Source organism: Panthera pardus, unplaced genomic scaffold, assembly GCF_024362965.1.
Source record: "Panthera pardus isolate Hobbes unplaced genomic scaffold, ASM2436296v1 HiC_scaffold_20, whole genome shotgun sequence".
NCBI classification, from domain to species: domain Eukaryota; kingdom Metazoa; phylum Chordata; class Mammalia; order Carnivora; family Felidae; genus Panthera; species Panthera pardus.
This window is the reverse complement of record NW_026526766.1, coordinates 92,595,546-92,613,606: the sequence shown is the minus strand read 5'-3', so window position 1 is coordinate 92,613,606 and position 18,061 is coordinate 92,595,546. Positions and strand designations below refer to the sequence as shown.

The following is an 18,061-nucleotide window of genomic DNA, read 5'->3' as shown; positions in this document are numbered from 1 at the left end:
TGTGAAGAAAAGCGGGAGACCGAGCTGCACCGGAGGGCGTGCGCTCGTGTGTGAGCGCCGCTATGTGGGTGTGCACGTGCGTGATGGTGTGTGCGTGCGTGCGTGTGTGTGAGCACGTCCGTGCCTGTGACCGTCCAGTGTCTACGGAGCGGAACGTCGACGGCCGTGTCCAGAGGCGGAGGCGGCCCGGGAGGACGAGGGCAGTGGGCAGAGGCTGAGGCCGCGGGGGGCCGGGTCTGAGTGAGGGGAGGCTTCTCTCATAGAGGGGAATCCAGCACATTCCACCAGCCAGCGCCCCCCCCCATCTTCAAGGGGGCTACAGGTGCCTGTGCCAAGTGCCAGAGGGAGTCGCCGGCATGAACCGAACGCACCCGCCCCGCCCTCGCACTGCCTCGTGGCCCCGCCTGGCCTTTGCTCAGTGATGGAAAGACTCGTACCTGAGACCACGCCGTGGGGGCAGTGCCTTCTCAGAGGAGTCCCTGAGACTGTGGCTGCGGGACTCACCCGGTTTAGGGAACCCCGACTAAGCCCCTCCTCCAAGGACAGCCGGACTTAACATCCTTTAGATCACTTTGTACCTGCCGAGGGACCGGGGGAGGCCGGGTTTGGTCGGAGGGAGAAGTCGTTGCCTCGGGGGTGAATCAGACAGGGAAGGGGACCCCTGGGAACCGGAGCCCGATAACGAACGACGAAGTGGAATGGGGGGCGGGGCAGGGACCCGTTACTTCGGGTGCCGTGTTCCAGAAGCCACACACCCGAACAGGACAGAGGCGTGGAGACAGAACCCGGCCGTAACGGGGGACGGCCAGGGAGGGGGCCCTTCCCCACGAGGGCCAGCCAGCAGGCTGGAGGGCAGCGAGCGCGGCAGGCAGGCCCCGGTCACCACCACTACCACCTGCCTGGTCTGCCTCCCCCTCTGCCAGGAGAAGCCCTGGGACCCGGCAGGTGCTCAGTGAAACAGAAAGTACTCCATCGGTGCATGCGCTGAGACCTGGTGTCTTACACAGGCTCGGGGGTCCCACGTCCTGCTCAGTCCCGGCCCCCGGCCACCAGCCAGCCTTGTGCCCGCACGCAGCACAGGGAGACGGGGGTCCTTCCGCCACTGCTCTGGACCCTGGCCAGGAGGGGGCAGGGTAGGGGTCAGGCCCACATCTGTCCGAAACCCCCTCTCTGTTCTCCAGACCCCAAACCTCAAAACCTCTGTCTCGTTCCGGCCCCTCTCCTGGGATTCGGCACCTCCTGGGCTCCGTGGACCTTCACTCCGAGTCCACGGTCGCATCGTCACGGCCAGGACGGCCGCACAGTGTCCTGCGTGCTTAGCTGCGTGGGCACGACGGTGCTCTCAGGCCCAGACACGTAGGCCAGGCGGGGATGGGAACTGCAGGGCCGTCTGCTGCCCAGGCCCCCGGGGCGCAGAGAGGCCAGCGAGGCCCCAGTATCATCGGGGCCTCTGCAGCCCGCGGGGGGTCCGGCCCAGGGTGCCTATCGCCCAGCCTGCCCGACCCGACCTCCCTTTGCGGCCTCTGACCTGGCTGGACACTCCGTCCAGGTGGACTCCAGGGCGCTCCCGTCATAGGCTCAAGGACATCCATGAGGGGCAGGGGTGGGTGGCAGCGGTGGCGGCCTTTGGCTGTATTCCCGGCCCTCGGAGGAAGGGTGGGGAGGACAGGCTGTGCTGGGCACAGAGGGGTGGCAACCGTGGAGCAGAAAGGGGTATAAAGGCAGTGGGCCGCAGGTGAGGCCCCCACCAGAGGCCATGGCTCTCTTCCTGCTGACCCTGGGGCTGAGCCTGGTCTCTGCCCAGGAGCTCAACCCCCAGGCCATCATGCAGAAGAACTATAACATGGCCAAGGTGGGTCTGCGATCCGAGTCTGGGCCTCCCCCGGGGGCTGGGCTATGGGGCGTCTGTCCTCCCTCCATCCAGGGTCTTTGACCTGTGACCAGGCCGCTGCTCCTGGGGGCCTGCTTCTCCTCCCCCAGCTGAGAGGGCAGGGGTGGGTCTCTGGGAGGACGGGGAGGTCTCTGGGAGGAGAGGGGCGGGTCTCTGGGAGGACGGACGTGTCCCTGGATAGGCAGAGGGGGACCTCGGAGGACAGGGGCTGTCCCCAGGAGGGAAGAGTGATCTTTGGGAGGATGGGGGTATCCCTGGGAGGGCAGGGGGTGCCCAGGAGGGCAGAGGGGTCCTTGGGAGGATGGGGGCGTTCCTGGGAGGACAAGGGCGTCCCTGAGAGGGCAGAGGGAGTCCCTGAGAGGATGGGGGGGGTCTCTGGGAGGGCAGGGGGGACCCTGGTAGGGGGCCACACACCCAGAGCCTGCAGGAAGGAGTTCCCAAGAAGCCCCAGGGCCATACCGCACGGGCTCCTCGTGCGTCTGCGGGGCCTCGCCTGCAGGTTTCAGGGATCTGGTATCCGGTGTCCATGGCCTCCGACGACATAAAGCGGATCGAGGAAAATGGGGACCTGAGGGTCTTCATCCGGAACATCGAGAGCTTGGGGGACGGGCGTCTGAGATTCCATTTCCGCACCATGTGCGTGCTGACCGAACCGGCTGCACCCATATCGCGGGAGGGAAGGCCGCGCCCGGGGCCGGGTGGGGGCTGAGGGAGGCCGCCCAGCTCACGCCCCGCTGGTTCGCAGGGTGCACGGGGAGTGCGAGCACGTGGCCATGGTCTGTGAGAAGGCGGAGAGGGACGGGGAGTACAGCGTCAGCCGTAAGCGGAGGCGGGCGCTGCCCCGTCTGTCTGGTGGCAAAGCGCCGCGTCTCCTCGGGCCCTCGGCCCCCGCCCGGGGCCCTAGGGGGGCAGGTGCGCCAGCCCGGGGCTGGGGGAGGGGGCGCACGCCGCTGCCACCCACGCTGCCCAGGGACCCCCGCCCGGAGTGACACCGCTCCCCCCGCCGAAGCCCGCCGGCCCACCGTCCGCACCCACAGCCTCTCAGCACGCCCGGCCCACGAGCCGTGGGTGCCGGGTGCCGGCGGCGGGCAGGGGCCGCTCTGAGCCGAGTGTCCACACAGATGAGGGGGACAATACGGTGCTGCTCTTGGAGACCGACTACAGACAGTACATCACCTTCCACCTCCGGAACGTCAGGAACGGGACACAGACCACCGTGCTGGCGCTCTATGGTACCGCCTCCTGACCCCTCCCGTCGGGCCTCGGGGTCCCCCTCCTCTGAAGACAGGCCCTAGGCCGGTGGCGGTCTGGCCACGTCCCGAGGTCCCCACCTGCCAGAGCACCCACAGTCAATCACATCATAGGGTGGGGTTGGGGCTCCCAGGTCCAGGCTTCCGAGCCGCGTCTGGACCCCCACCTTGCACCGCCCGTCTGCTCAGGGCACCCCCCCTTCGGCCTCAGCACTGCCCGAGTCCCCCTCCCCCCCTCCCGAGACCTTCTCCACACACCGTCCCAGGGGAGCAGTGAGGGACCCCGGCCCCTGCTGCTGCGTCCTCAGGACGGGTGCCGGACCTGGGTCCCAGCTTCCTGGACAGATTTGAGAAAGTCTGCAGAAAGTACGGGCTGGGTCCGCAGAACATCATCAGCCTCGGCAACCAAGGCGAGCCTCCCGCCTCCTGCGCCAGCAGCCCTGGGCCAGGAGTGTTCCGGAGAGTCCCGGGGCCTCGGGGCTGGGGGTGGAGGCCCCAGAGAGGCTCCATCTGAGACCCCCCCACCCCCGGCTCTGTCTCCCCAGATGCCTGTTTCAAATACAGGAGGTAGAGATGCTCACCCAGGCCTGACGGTGCGTGAGCTTGGCCTCAGGGCAGGAGTGGGGGCTGAGGCAGCACTGGGCGCCGTGGAGGAGGCCGGGGGCAGGAGGGGGCCCGCTTCCCCAAACCCACCCCTCACCCTGTCTGCGGGGTTTCCCCGCCGAGTGGCGGGGAGCCTTCTGGGGAGGAGCCCACCCTGTGTCAGTGTCCCGAGGCCGCCCTAGCCGGTGACCACGGACTGGGGGCGTAGAGCCACAGAACTCATTCTTTCCAGCGTGGAGGCTGGAAGTCCGAGGTCCAGGCCAGGCAGGGCCACGCTCCTGCGGAGGCTCCATCGGGGGGGGGTCCTTCCTGCCTCTTCCAGCCTCTGGGGCTCCAGGCGTCCCTCAGACCTCTGTCTCCATGTTCATTTTTTTAAAGTTTATTTATTTATTTTGAGGGGCGCCTGGGTGGCTCAGGTGGTTGACCATCCGACTTTGCTCAGGTCATGATCTCGCGGTTCGTGAGTTCGAGCCCCGCGTCGGGCTCTGCGCTGACAGCTCGGAGCCTGGAGCCTGCTCTGGATTCTGTGTCTCCCCTTCTCTCTGCCCTTCCCTGTTCACGCTTTGTCTCTCTCTCTCAAAAACAAATAAACATTAAAAAATACATATGGGGCACCTGGGTGGCTCAGTCGGTTGAGCATCTGACTTCAGCTCAGGTTATGATCTCACCGTTTGTGAGTTTGAGCCCCACATCAGGCTCTGTGCCGACGTCCCAGAGCCTGGAACTTGCTTCGGATGCTATGTCTCCCCCTCTCTCTGCCCCTTCCCTGCTCATACTCTGTCTCTATCTCTCAACAATAAATAAATGTTAAAAAAAATTTTTTTTAATAAAAAAATTTTAAGGGGCACCTGGGTGGTGGCTCAGTCGGTTGAGCATCCAACTTTGGCTCAGATCATGATCTCACGGTTTGTGGGTTTGAGCCCCACGTCGGGCTCTGTGCTGACAGCTCGGAGCCTGGAGCCTGCTTCAGATTCCACGCCTCCCTCTCTCTCTCTGCCCCTAACCCACTCGCATTCTGTCTCTCTCAAAAATAAATAAACATTAAAAAATTGTTTTAATGTTTATTTATTTATTTATTTTGACAGAGACAGAGAGAGAGAGCAGGGGAGGGACAGAGAGAGAAGGAGAGAAAATCCCAAGCAGGCTTTGAGCTGTCTATGCAGAGCCTGACACAAGGTTTGATCTCACGACCCTGGGATCGTGACCGAAGCCAAAATCATGAGTCAGACACCCAACTGAGCCCCCCAGGCACCCCGTGCCTCCATATTCACAGGGCTTCTCCTCTGTGTCTGTGTCTCTCTTCTTCTGTCTCTGATAAGGTCATTTGTCATTGAACTTCTTTTTTTTTCTTTCTTTTTTTTTTTAACAGTAGCTGTGACTTCTTTTTTTTAAATTTTTTTTAACGTTTATTTATTTTTGAGACAGAGAGAGACAGAGCGTGAATGGGGGAGGGTCAGAAAGAGAGGGAGACACAGAATCTGAAACAGGCTCCGGGCTCTGAGCTGTCAGCACAGAGCCCGACGTGGGGCTCGAACTCACAGACTGTGAGATCATGACCCGAGCTGAAGTCGGACGCTCAACCGACTGAGCCACCCAGGCGCCCCTCATTGCATTTAGAGCCCACTGGACAATCCTGGATGATCTCATTTCAAGATTCTTACTGTAATCACAGCCGCAAAGACCCTTTTTCCAAATAAGGTCACACTCACAGGTTCTGGACACTAGGATTGGAACACAGACATACGTGGGGGACCCCACTCGGCCCACAGTTTCCTTCTCTGAACTGTCCTTTTCAAGGGCCAGCCGTGTCCCACTGCAGATCGCCCCCTACCTTCCCAGGGACTGGTCCCCCCAGAGTGCCTCATCTGGGGAGCGAGGGCCTGGGGCACCTCTGGTAGGGGAGTCGGATGGAAGGCGGTTCCCCAGCAGAGAGGGACACGTGGTGACCGTCGTCCCTCAGAGATCATTAGTTGCGCAGCTGGGACACGCATCCCGTGTATGGCGGATCCGTGGAGAGTCCCCACTATTCCGTGGTTATTCTGTGGATTTCAAGCGATGGCCCAGCGGGTATTCACCTCAGAGCTAGGGAGGCTCGCACACGAGACCTGGACACAGACGTCCGTGGCAGCCCTGTCCACGTCTCCCGCCTGGAATCGGCCCAGCAGCCGCCCTCGGGAGAAGGGTGACTGAACGTGCCACGGGCCACAGCTCCGCGTGGACAGGCGCAAGCTGGACGGCCTCAAGGCCGTGGGGTCGGGGAAGGCAGGCAGCCCCAGAAGGAATCCGTGTGTAGAATAGTCTCAAAATGTCAAAACCACATCAACAGGGAACCCTCCGTGACCTCCAGGGGTTAGGGGTGGGGAGGGGCGAGAAGGCAGCAGGTGTGGCTTAAAGGGGCCACAGGAGGGGGTCCCCCCGAATCCGGACTGCGGTGGGGCGTGTGGCTTTCCCTGCCAGGGAAAAGCACAGAACTGAGCGCACAACCCACACTCCACGCGCAGGAGCAAGTCTGCGGGGGCAGGGCGTGGAGGGGACGGAGTGCAGGACAGTAGCATCGGGAGGACAGGTGACGGGCGCCGGGGGTCTCTCGAATCTGTTCACACAGGTGCCTGTGAGCCTACAGTTAACTCCAAATAGAAGGTGAAAAAGAGAAAGTGTCTGCCTTTCTTTCCAAGTCAGCCTAGAAAATGCTAACAGGCTCCTTCTGCACTGTCCCCACCCTGGGGCCCAGCCCCAGGCCCCACCACCCTCGCTTGCCCCCTCGCTGCCCACCGGGCTTCCCCCACCTCCCCTGCTGCCCCTCAGAGCAGAGACCAAACTCCCCACGCATGCTCTGCAGACGCTTAGCCGGCTGCCACACAGCCCCAGGGAGGGCAGCCGGACAGGGCAAGGAGGGGGCTCTCCTGGCCCCTCAGCACCCCAAGTGTCCACAGGTGAGCACAGCCTGACATCTCCCCACAGCCCACTGATCCAGAAATCTCCAGGATGGAGACACGGGCTGGATGGCCCTGGCTGGGGTCAGCAGGACAGGTCGAAAGCCAGCGGCCACCCTCAGGGGGCCCGTCCTCCGGGGTCCCCGGGGGAGCAGTGTCTGTTCATAACAGCTGAGTCGGCTGCTTTAGGACCAGGGCTCAGGCGCTCCAGGCGGCTGATGGAGAGCTTTGTGCCCCTTCCAAAGGCGCCAGACGCACCCAGCACTCCCACGGCCCACCCGGCCTTCTGGCTCTTTGCCCAGAAACTCAGTCCGGCCTGCGGGGCCTGGAGGAGGAGGAAGCTGCCCGCTCGCGTGGGAAGTTGCATTTGGGGATCAGAACGGGGGCTTCCCGGGATGGATGCTAGGACGTGGCAGATAATAGGGCTTGAAGAGACCCCAGGGCCACCATGGAGCACCGCCCACCCCAGAAGAAGGTCCAGAGGAGCACAGAGCCCAGGCGTGGTGGGCAGGGAAGCCGGGCCCATGGTCTCGGGGTCGGGGGGAAAGCAGGACTCGGCGGGGCATGAAGGAACCACCAAGAGACCGTCATTGGCACAGGCTTTGGGGCAGCTGAGGTCCACCTGCAGTGAGTGAGTGGGACCTGAGGGGTGAGTCTGGCATGATCAAAATTAAGCAGGCTTGTTCCAGGAGGGTAAGTAGAAAAGTCGCCCCGTCACCCCCAGAATGCCAGTGTGATGCTAAGGGGAACGTGCTTGACCCAAAACGACTTTACTTCCAGGGGAAAGGCCGTCCATAACCCTGACGACACCTGCCCGCCGACCGCACCGGTCCCGTCGCGCTTCTAGTGGCTGGCTGCAGAACCAAGGCGGGGCAGGGCACCCAGTGGCATCGGTCAGGACACCAGTGGGGTGCCCCGGGACACCGCTCCCCACGGCGGCACGGATCCCCACTGGAGCAGCCTGTGCCAGCCCAGCGTGTGCATGGGAAGCCCTAGGACAGCTCCACGGTCCTGCGCCCTAAGGACAGAGGGGTCAGACCACACGGCCCTGCCGGGGGAGGACAGGAAGGAAGGGCTGCCCCCCCTCCCGCCCCACAGTGGTGCACGGGGTGGGCAGAGCTTGCAGGCACAGAGCGGTCTTCTTTCAACTTTGATTGCCCCCACGGTTTTCCGGAAGGCTGCATCCTCCTCTCTCGGCTTCGGAGGAGAGAAGGCAGGAGGTCGGTCTCCTGGAGGGTTTTATCCAGAACACTGATGTGCATAATGAGGACCCAACGCCTCATTCCTGCTTCCCCAGAGACCCGGGAGGGGTGGAGGCCCCGGCAGAGGGGACGCTGGGCACGGGGACCCCGGTCCCTGCTCAGGTGAGGCTGAGAGCAGAGGAGACCCCGAGCCAGGCGGGCAGCCCATCGAACGCTCACTCTTTCCTTTCCAGGAACAGAGCCTCACGTGGGCTGCTGGGTCTGGACTGGGGACACTTCTGCTGGAAAGAGGGCCAAGGAGGAGAACCAGCCACGGACTTGACAGGTCAACACGTGCACGTCCAGGACAAAGGGGGTTTTGGAATAAGTAACATCCGGCGAACAGGTAACCTCCCACGCTAGGCGAAGAGACGGCCGGTTCTGTCCAACTAAATCAGGTGCTTGTCTGGGGGATGGGAGAGGGTGGCGGGGGACAGCTCACCGGAGCAAAGGTCCCCATCCTGTACCAATCAGTGCCACCCCCAGGCCTGGCACCGCTCCGTCATGCAGCAGCCAGACCCTCCCCTGGCTGCAGGGCTGGGATGGCTCGAGTAGGAGTCCCTGCTGGGACCTGCAGCTCAGGCACGCCTCCCTGAGCCCCTGCCACCGGGGGGGGGGGGGGGGGGGGCGGGGGACACTGGCCCGTGACCTCATGCACCTCCAGCGGCCTGATATCCTGCTTTTGAAGCCCTCCCGAGCCTGGAGTTTTCAGGTGTTCCCAAGGAAGGTGCCTGGAATCACCCCCTCCCTCAGTGAGCCACGGCTGCCACGTGGGGCCGTCCAGAGAGGTCAGGGCGTCACTGAGCACATGGGGCGGGAGCTGGGGGCCGGGAGTTGGAGGCGGTGGCGGATGGCACTGGCCCCCGCTCAGCGCTCCCGGCAAACGCCGGGCTGTGGGGCCAGGGCCAGGCCAGTGCGGACGGCAGACACGGAAGATGGACCCGGGGGGCTGCAGTGCGGACGGCCGAGCCCCCCTGGGCTGTGCAAACATGCGGCAAACCCACGGGTGGAGTCGGGAAAGCGGTCTAACTGGCGCCCAGAGGCCATAGGGAAGTTTCCAGATGGACATCCTATAAAGAGCATTGGGATGGGCAGGGCCGCCTCGGGTCAGAGCCCAGATGTCTGTGAGCACCACCTTCCCCCGTGGCAAACCTCTCACGGCCACGTTGGAGGCAGAGTCCCAGGCAGGTCCCCCGTAGCTCTTACACACGGACACGCACCTCCCCGGGGGGGGGGGGGTGCTGGGACCTCTCCCTCCCTCTCACCCGGCCCTTAGGGGACATCTGGGGGTGCTGGTCGGGACACACGGCCAGGCAGCCGCTTGGGGGCCAGGGTCCCCCAGGAGTGGGGCCTCTCGGTGCTTGTTCACATCTGTAGAGGCCAAGGTTGAGGCCCAGCCTGGGAAACGGCTCAGAGCAGCCACCTAGAGTCTGGTCAAGGACAACACCTTTGTCCCCTGGCCCCCAGTATTCACAGTCCCCCAGCAACGCCCACCAGCAGAGGCCGCGTTGTCAGGATCCTGTCAGCGAACGCAGGACCCACAGCCCCCAAGCCACAGGCCCGGCCACAGCCTCTCGATAACTTGCTCCCCAAGGTCGACCTCCAACCACTGAATTCAGTTTTGTAAGCAGGGTCTAGCTCAGCCTCCAGAGAACGTGGCAAGCAGGGGCCAGGTGTGAGGGGGCCAGAGAGGAGCCCTGCCGCAGAGATCCTGCACGGCAGGGTCAGGGGTCAAGGCCGTGACACAGGGAGAAGGGTGGGCAGAGGCGTTAACCCTGGTCCGTCCACCTCACCCACGGGACCCAAGTCCCCAGAGACACGTATACGGCCTCCTCGTCGTCCACGTTCCCAGCCCCACGCCCCGTCAACAGGCCCCGGAAGGTAACGCGAAGGGTCTGGCGAACGAGGGTGGGTGGTCTCGCACGCGGCACCGGTCCCCCGGAGGGCTGGTGGGGGCCACCTGGAAGCCCTTGGGCTGAGGGCCGGCTGACAGGTGCAGGCAAGCTGGGCCCAGAAGAGAAAGACGACAGACTCGGGACCCTTGTGTGGGAGGGCCCCTCGGGGCACATGGGGATGACGGACGGGAAGGAGTTCGGGGCTCAGGCCCCCGGGACGGACGGCAGATTCGCAGGGGACAGCACGGACGCCCTGGCAGCGGGCCGTGCGTGCTCCAAGTCCTGCTCTTGCCTGACGCTGGGGTTTAACCGGGGCGCTGCGAGGCCTCGGGCAGGGAGGGCCCCCGGCGAGGGGGCCCCTCTGCACCCGGCCGGGGACACGCGCGCGACTGGAGCTGCCCTGGGCACACTTGGCTCCAGCCTCGGGGAGGAAACCGAGCTCGGCGTCTGGCGAGCAGCCCCACGGGCCGGCGGCACGGGCCTGGGGACGCTCCCCGCTCCCTTCTGTCCTCAGACAAGAGGCTCCAGGTCCTTCTGGGTGGCCCCCCCGCCCCCCGCAGCCAGGCTCGTGGCACTTGGGTCATCGATCCAAGGCAGCGCGGTGGCAGGTCAATCAGCACTACCATCTAGAGGGACCCTGGGGGGGCCCGAACAACGGCTCCTGCCTGCACCGCTCAGAATTCCCCCTCCCCCCGCCCCCGGCCCGAAATGAGGCCGGGGGCTGCTGGGTGCGCCAGGGCGTGAACCCAGGACGCTTCTCGCGGCACAGCCTTCCCTGACACAGGCCACCGCAGGTCTGTCGTCTGTCTCTCACGACTGCCCCCAGAGGGCCGAAATCAGGGGCTCCCGCCTTCCGGCAGGAGGAGGGGGCGGGCCAGCAGCAGGTTCCGGGCCTCCAGAGCAGGGCCAGGCTGGGAGGGGCCTGCCCGTGACTCCTCCCAACCCCGGTCACTGGCGGGGGAGGGGGGGTCAGGGGCCACCTGAGCCGTGGGGAGGCGGAGGGGCCTGGCTCCCCCCTCTCTCTCCGGACAGCCCCACGAGGGGGCTGTGGCGCTCCACTCTCCTCCCGGGGGCGCCCTGAGACCCAGAGCCCCGCACTGGCTTCTCCGGGGCCTCCTGCGCGGCCTGGTGCTGGGACCACAGGCCCAGGCTGCTGGAGCCTTCTCCACGCGCAGCGCCCCTTCCGCTCGGGGCGTCCGGGACGGACTCCTGGTTGCGGCCGGCCTCCTACCGTCCAGGCGCTCGGGACCCGACGGCTCCGAATCACCCCCGGGTCCCGCGCCCAGAGCCCCCAGCCGACCCCCCAGCGGGCCACCCCGTGTGTCCTCCGCACCCCCGGCTACCACGTCCCCCTAAAACCGTGGGTCTGCGTTCTGCTTCCAGCGACGCGGGGCGGCGGCAATGGGGCGCGTGGAGAGGGAAAACGAGCCGATGAGCCACGGAAGAGACGAACGGCCATCTGAAGGGACAGGAGAGGGGACGGGAGAGGGACCACGAGACGGCAGAATGGGACACAGCTGACACTGGAAGAAGCAGCCCCGGGTGAGCTGCCATTGTCCCTCTCCCCTTCCCCTCCCCCTCTCCCCCTCTCTCCCTCCCTCTCTCCCCCTCTCTCCCTCCCTCTCTCCCCTCTCCCTCCCTCCTCCTCCCTCTCCCCCTTTCTCTCCCCCCTCCCCTCCCTCTCCCCCCTCCCTCCCCGCTCCCCTTCCCACTCTCCCTCCTCCTTTCCCTCCCCCTCTCCCCCTCCCCCTCTTCCTCCCTCTCCCCCTCCCCCCCCACCCCCTCTCCCTCCCTCCCCTTCCCTCTCTCCCTCCTCCCTTTCCCTCCCCTCCCCCTCTCCCCCCTCTCCCTCCCTCTCTCCTCCCTCCCTCCCCTCCCTCTCCCTCCCTCCCTCCCCCTCCCTCCCCCTCCCTCCCTCCCTCTCCCATCCCCCCTCTTCCTCCCCCTCCCCCTCTCCCTCCCTCCCCTTCCCCTCTCACCTCCTCCTTTCCCTCCCCTCTCCTCCTCCTCCCTCTCCCTCTTCCCTCCCTCACCTCCTCCTCTCCCTCCCTCCTCCTCCCTCTCTCCCTTTCCCTCCCCTCCCCCTCCTCCCTCTCTCCCTTTCCCTCCCCCCTCCCCCTCCTCTCCCCCTCCCTTCCCTCTCCCCTCCCTCCTCCCTTTCCCTCCCCCTCCTCCCCCTCTTCCCTCCCCTCTCCCCCCTCCCCCTCTCTTCCTCCCCCTCTCCCTCTCCCAGCTTTGCTCCACACGACAAGCCTCAGGGGTCTGACTGCAGACCCCATCACTGCTGCGTGGCCTCGGCCACCATCCTGCCCCCTCTCGGCACGGGGTCCCCAGCAGGGCTGCTGTCACTGGGGCGCCCCCTCAGCTGCCGCCGTTGACTCAGCGTCCAGGCATCGGAGGGGGCCAGACCTGGAAATGCAGTCCAGGAGCAAGGAGGACCGAGGCCACCCTCAAGGGGATCGATTGACGCGTTTGTCAAATTCCTAGAACCCCACACGGAGAACAGTGACTGCCACTGTGGGAAAATCATATTTCCATTTAAAACATGATGGGGCTCAGTTCTTGATTTTGGCTCGGGTCGTGATCTCATGGTTCCTGAGTTCGAGCCCCACATCTGGCTCTGCGCTGACAGCGCGGAGCCTGCTTGGGATTCTCTCTCTCCCCCGCCCCCTCTCTCTGCCCCTCCTCTGCATGCTCTCTCTCTCTCTCTCTCTCTCTCTCTCAAAATAAATAAATACACATCAAGTAAGTAAGTAAATGAGGCACCATGCAGACCCTATGCCTGTTCCCCCCGCAGTCTGGGACCCCATCACACACCCCAAGTTCCTGCGGGAATTCGAGTCCGTCTGTGAAGGCCTCGGCCCGCCCAAGAAGCAGAGGGTGGTTCTGGGCCCTCACAGTAAGGCCTGTTCCTCTCCCACGCCCTCAGGACCCCTTGGTTCAGCGGCCGCCCAGTGGCCACAGGTGGGCCGGGGGCGGGCGGGGGCTCATTCCAGGTCACTGTGTCCCCTCAGATCGCCGCGAGAATTTCAGAGACTAGGGCCATCGGCCCCAAACAGGTGGGTGGCGCCTCCCTGCAGCTGGGCCCCGCCGGGCTTCTCCAGGGCCCGAGTTACACAGAAGGGCCTGGGAGGTGGACGGAGCCCCTCCCCTGACCCCTGGGCCGCCTTTCAGAGCCCAGACCTGCCCCCACCTCCTGTGCTGTCCCTTCCCTGATCTCTGCCCCCATGGGCAGAGAGCCAAGAAGTGGGGTCTCGGGTACACAGGGACTTAGACTTGGAGGTTCAAGGTGCTCAGCCCCCCTCCCCGTCTGCAAACCCTCCAGGGATTCTGCCGAGAACACCCACCTGCGCGTCCGTGTGCGGCCCTGCGCAGCCTGTCCCCACCGCGCAGGCCCCCCTGCTACACGCTTCGCCCCACCCCCGCACTGTGGCCCCTCCTTGCACAATAAAGGATATTCCTTCTAGAGATGACTGTCGGTGGGTCAAAATTTCTTCTGGGGCTGCAGAAACGAGCAAAGGAAAAGATGAAAACGCCACCCCCAATCGGAGCACTTGAGCAGAAGGGGTCAGAGCCCTCCCCAAAGCTGAGTGACCACAGAACTCAGTCATATCGCCAAGGGACGAGGCACACGGTCACGACGTTTTCACTCTTTCAAATGCGCAGACGCACGTCCATGAGGACTCTCTCGGCTTGAAATGACGGAAAATCTTAGGCACGCACGTATAGCTCTAGCAGTAAATGGGATGTGTTGGCTCTTACACGTGAAAGGCGCTTGGATGGGCTGCTTGCAGGCATGGCTGTATCCAGGGGCAGAAAGGCCATCTTCCACCGCCTCTTGCCTCTCCTTTCTCTCCTTGTTTTCTCCATTCTTGGGCTCCACCATGGCTGCCGGCAGACCACCTCCTCCTTCCTCGAGATGCTGTGAAGTGACCTCATGCCTCTGCAAAGCCCCGCAGAGGCCTCTGCACTGCGGCCTGAGGGCCTGCCCGGGTCCCAGCCCCTCCTGTGTTCACCTCCAAGTGGAGACAGGTGACGCTCTTGCTTCTTGCCAGTGGCCAGGCCGGAGTTGTGCGTCCTCGAGAGTCAGGGGTGGGGGCAGCTTCACCCAAAGCCCGGTGTCTAAAAAGAGAGGGTGGTCTTCATGAGAAAGTGGTTTAGTGGGTGGGGGGTAGGGACACAGGCCCCACCTGGGTCCACGCCACCGGCCGCAACCTCTGTCCTGTGCCTCCTCCCAGTGATGTGACTGCATCCCAATCCCCCAAACACCCTGAGATACCCCAGGGTGCAACTGGGGCTCCCGTCACAGTGCAGGTGCCAGGGGTGGGGGCTGGGGGCTCTTCTCCTCAGGGGAGAGGAGAAATCTGGAGCAGGTCAGAAAGTTAACAGTCCAGCACTCCCAGGACCCCCCGCATGAGCGAGGACGAGGGCAAGCTCCCAAGTCCAACCCGCGGGTAGGAGTGGGGCCAACAGGCCACCTGGGGGTCCTGCCCGAAGCTGCACAAGGAGAGAGCGGTGCCCGGTAGAAGGCGAGGCCTTTCTCCTGTGCTGGGACCCTGGGGCAACCTCCGGGAGCCCACGGCACAGGCTGCCCGGCCCCCCCTCCTGAGGGGGCGCCCGGGGGACGCGCTGGCAGGTGGAGTGATCCGGGCGGTCCCTCTGCCCCACAGCTCTGAAGAGGGGCTTCCCGGGCAAGACGAAGTCCTCCCTAAGGGCGCTGCTCTGGGTCCACACACCGGGCCAGCTCCCAGAGCTAGCAAGGCACAAAGACTACGAAGAAGCGATCCACCAAAGAGAAACTTCAAATGGCCAATAAAGATACGCGGCTACGCTTAAGCTGGGCAGCAGAGACGCGGGAATGGGAGCAATCAGACGGGCCACTTTTCAGCCAGCCACCAGAGGGGCAAACATTAAGGAAAACGCAACAGCTATGTACAACATTCAGAACTCAGGACCACGTGACAACAGCCGTTGCGTCAGACGCACACGTTCTCAGAACCAGAAGCCCCACCCGAGAGGGGAGCCGGTCCTCCAGAACCGTCTCCCCTCAGAGAAGCCGAGGTGATCCCAACACGCGCACCATCGCTTGAGAAGGCACGGGCGAGCGGAAGCCGGGGAAGACAGGACAGTCCGCAGCGAGGCACGGAAGGCCATGCCCAGAACCCTCTGAGGTGCGCCGGAGCCCCAGGCGGCCCACGCCGGCGGTCAGGGAGACGCGATGCCCAGGGCAAGGAAGGAGGGGGCGGGAGGCCAGTGGCCGCACCAACACACAAGGGCACAAGGACACCCGTGGGAGGAAGGCGTCACTGGACAAATGTGAAACCAAAGCGAAACTGAGACGCAGCCGGTCACTTTGTATTGATGATCATCTTTATCCTTTGTCACGACTCCTCGGCACCACGAGCTGTGAGCAGAGCTTGAGAAACAGGACACGCCGGGGGCTGTCCTCCGGGTCTCCTTCCGATGGCAGGCAGAGGCCGAGGACACAGGAGGTCGGGTGGGCTCGCACGCCCAGGAACATCACCAGGCGTGGGGGACGCTGGACCCCCCGGGGCCGTCTGCCAACTCCCCTCCCTCGACGCAATCACTTTGCTGTCTCGCAAGGATGCCAGGCCAGGTGCCGCGTGGACCACAGTGGAAAAGCAGGCGGGACCCAGCCCCCAAACCGTGGCAGTTACCCAGGGTGGGTGGGTGTGAGACTCACCTGCTCCCCGGCAAACACCAGCCCGCTTCTGTGGACGTGGTCAGAGGAGAGTGAAAGGGGGGCTGGTCCGTGATCTGCGGCCGGGCACACGCCCGGCCCGCCCCACCCCAATGCCAGCCTGGCAGTGTCAGCCCCCCTCCCCGTGCCTGCGTCCCCAGCCCCTGCCCCACCCCCAAAGCCCCGCCCACACCACAGGTCTGAGAGCTCCCTGCCTCTGTTTCCCTGCGTGGCCGACAGCCGCCCAGAGCGGGGAACACCACCTGCTTGGAACACAAGCAAAGACACCCAGGTCCCCAGCAGAGCTCTGCCCAGTGGTGCCGCGCAGGGGACAGGGCGCGGCCGCTGCTCCTCGACATGAAAACATCGCCGCCCTCCCCACTGGTGCGGACAAGCTCAGAACGGACGCCGAACTCCCTCGGGGGAGCTCCGGGCGGAGGAAGTGCCCTCGGACGGGTCTGCCACACCGGCTGGCCTGAAGCCGGGCACCCGCGGTCCCCGGCAGGCTTCGGGAAGCCCCTGAGACCACCAGCAAGAGCTGCATTTCACAACCCGGCGCGCCTCTCGGTGAGGGGCCATCTGCCTCCTCTCTGTCCACAAAGGGCTCCGTGACCCAGAAGAGGAAGATTTCTCCCTGAAATAAGGGTGTGCAGGCTGAGTGCCGTCTGCCGGCTGCAGACACCCAGGGGATGGCTTGGGCCCCGGGCAAGTGAGGGGTGGGGGTGGGGACCGGGACCAGCAGGCAAGGAGGCAGGGGTGGGGACCAGGAGCCTCAGAGGGGCTGGGGCGGGCACGGGCCGGGCCTGGGCAGACGTTCCCACCTCTGGCTGGAGGGTTCTGGGTGGTGGAGGCCATAGGCTCTGTGTTCACCTGGTAACCCCCGGCCTCTCTGACTCAGGGCATCTCTGCCCAGCACAAATGGGCCTCTTCCGGCTCTGGGACTCAGAAGTCTGAGATCAGTCTCCCTGGGCCACAAGCAAGGCACCAGCAGGACCACAGTCCCCCTCAGGAGGACCTGCTCCCTTACCTGCCTCTAGGGCCGCCTTCCTGGCTTCAAAGCATCTTCTGATCTCTCCACATACAGTCTTCCTTTTGTGGCAGATATCCTGCTGCCTCCCCACCACAAAGACCCTTGTAGTTATGTTTAGAGCCCGCCGGGTGATCCAGGACCACCCCGCCCCCCAGGGATGTTCGATGTACAACTGCTGTGCACAAGGTCACGGGCACACGGGGGCCTAGCCTCTCCGCGGGCCTCGCACGGCAGCCGATGGGACCCTGAGCCAGTGCAGATGCAGGTTTGAAGAGAACTGAGCCAGCGTGTGTCCATGACGTGCCGCCCTCCACACTCCATGCACAACCCCTGCCCCTCAGGGGCCCGGAGCATCCATGAGGACGCCCCACGTTTGGGCCGTAACGCAGCAGCCTCAGGACGTTGCAGAGCATCTGAACCATGGGGTGGGAGCTCCTTTTCTCTTTCGTTGCTAATAAATTCTGCGTTACCGTTTTTCCACCAGATGATCAGTTAGACTGCACTTTAAGGAAAAAACCTTCACGTTACGTATACCCGCCAAAGGGCTCGTGTGCAGGATCATGAAGGACAACGAACCAACGGCAAGAAGCCAACAACCCAATTAAAAACCGGCAGCAAATGGGAACAGACACTTCACAAGAAAAGACACACGCGTGTGAGTGGCCGACAGGTCCACGGAAAGGCGCGCACATCGTCAGTCGCCAGAGATGCACCACGCCGCCGACGTGGCCCGTGGCTTCACACCCACTGGAACAGCTAAGTTAAGGGCTGACTCGTGCAACACCGGCGACAACGTGAAACCAGTGTGGTCGGGGGGGCGTGCAAAGCGGCACAGCTCCTTCGGGGGCTTTGCGGGGTTTTTAGTAACACTGGAAGGACATCTGCTCGTGACCCAGCGATTCTGCTCCTAAATATTTCATCACATATTTAGCTTTTCATTCAGTGTTTAGTACTGAACAAACTAAATGTTTGTTCACCATTTAGTATGATTCCGTATTTAGCCCCTAAATAAGTGGAATTATGAGGTACCAAAGGACTTGCACAGGTAGTCGCGAAAAGCCAGAGGGAACCCGAATGTCCGCTGATAGGACGGACGGACGGACGGCCCCACAGAGGATGCTCTACGGCAGGGACTGAGCCAGCACAACTCTATGCAGAGAGGAAAAGTATCTGTCTGCAGATGACATGAATTTATATACAGAAAGCCTTAAAGACTGTACATAAAACAGAATAAAAAACGCGTCTGGCAGTTACAGGATAGAAAATCAACATGCAAGCCTCAGTTGTGTTTCCGTACACGAACAGCGAACAACTTGAAAAGAAGTCATGACAACAATTTCACTACAACAGCATCACAAAGAGCAGAATATTTAGGAACACACTAAACCACGGAGGCAAAAGACTGATCCACTGAAAACCACCAAACATGAAAAAGATGAAAAGAGACACAAACAGATGGGAACACATCCCATGTTCATGGATTGGGAGGCTTGATATCGCTCAAATATCAGTACTAT

At 63.5% G+C, this 18,061-nt stretch overlaps 1 protein-coding gene across 1 annotated transcript; it reads left to right on the top strand.

Annotated features, from left to right (window-relative positions):
- Positions 1 to 1,756: 1,756 nt before the first annotated feature.
- On the top strand, positions 1,757 to 3,732 carry LCN9 (lipocalin 9). The gene is made up of 6 exons (XM_053908020.1): positions 1,757 to 1,852; positions 2,391 to 2,527; positions 2,637 to 2,710; positions 3,013 to 3,123; positions 3,487 to 3,604; positions 3,687 to 3,732. The coding sequence occupies exons 1-6, from the start codon at positions 1,757 to 1,759 to the stop codon at positions 3,730 to 3,732; spliced, it is 582 nt and encodes a 193-aa protein (XP_053763995.1).
- Positions 3,733 to 18,061: the final 14,329 nt, after the last annotated feature.

Bases quoted from the DNA above. Each gene is read 5' to 3' on its own strand.
- LCN9 (XM_053908020.1), top strand. From the start codon at position 1,757: ATGGCTCTCTTCCTGCTGACCCTGGGGCTGAGCCTGGTCTCTGCCCAG. The intron at 2,528-2,636 runs GTGCGTGCTGAC...GCTGGTTCGCAG, and splicing joins AGATTCCATTTCCGCACCAT to GGTGCACGGGGAGTGCGAGC. The intron at 2,711-3,012 runs GTAAGCGGAGGC...GTGTCCACACAG, and splicing joins CGGGGAGTACAGCGTCAGCC to ATGAGGGGGACAATACGGTG.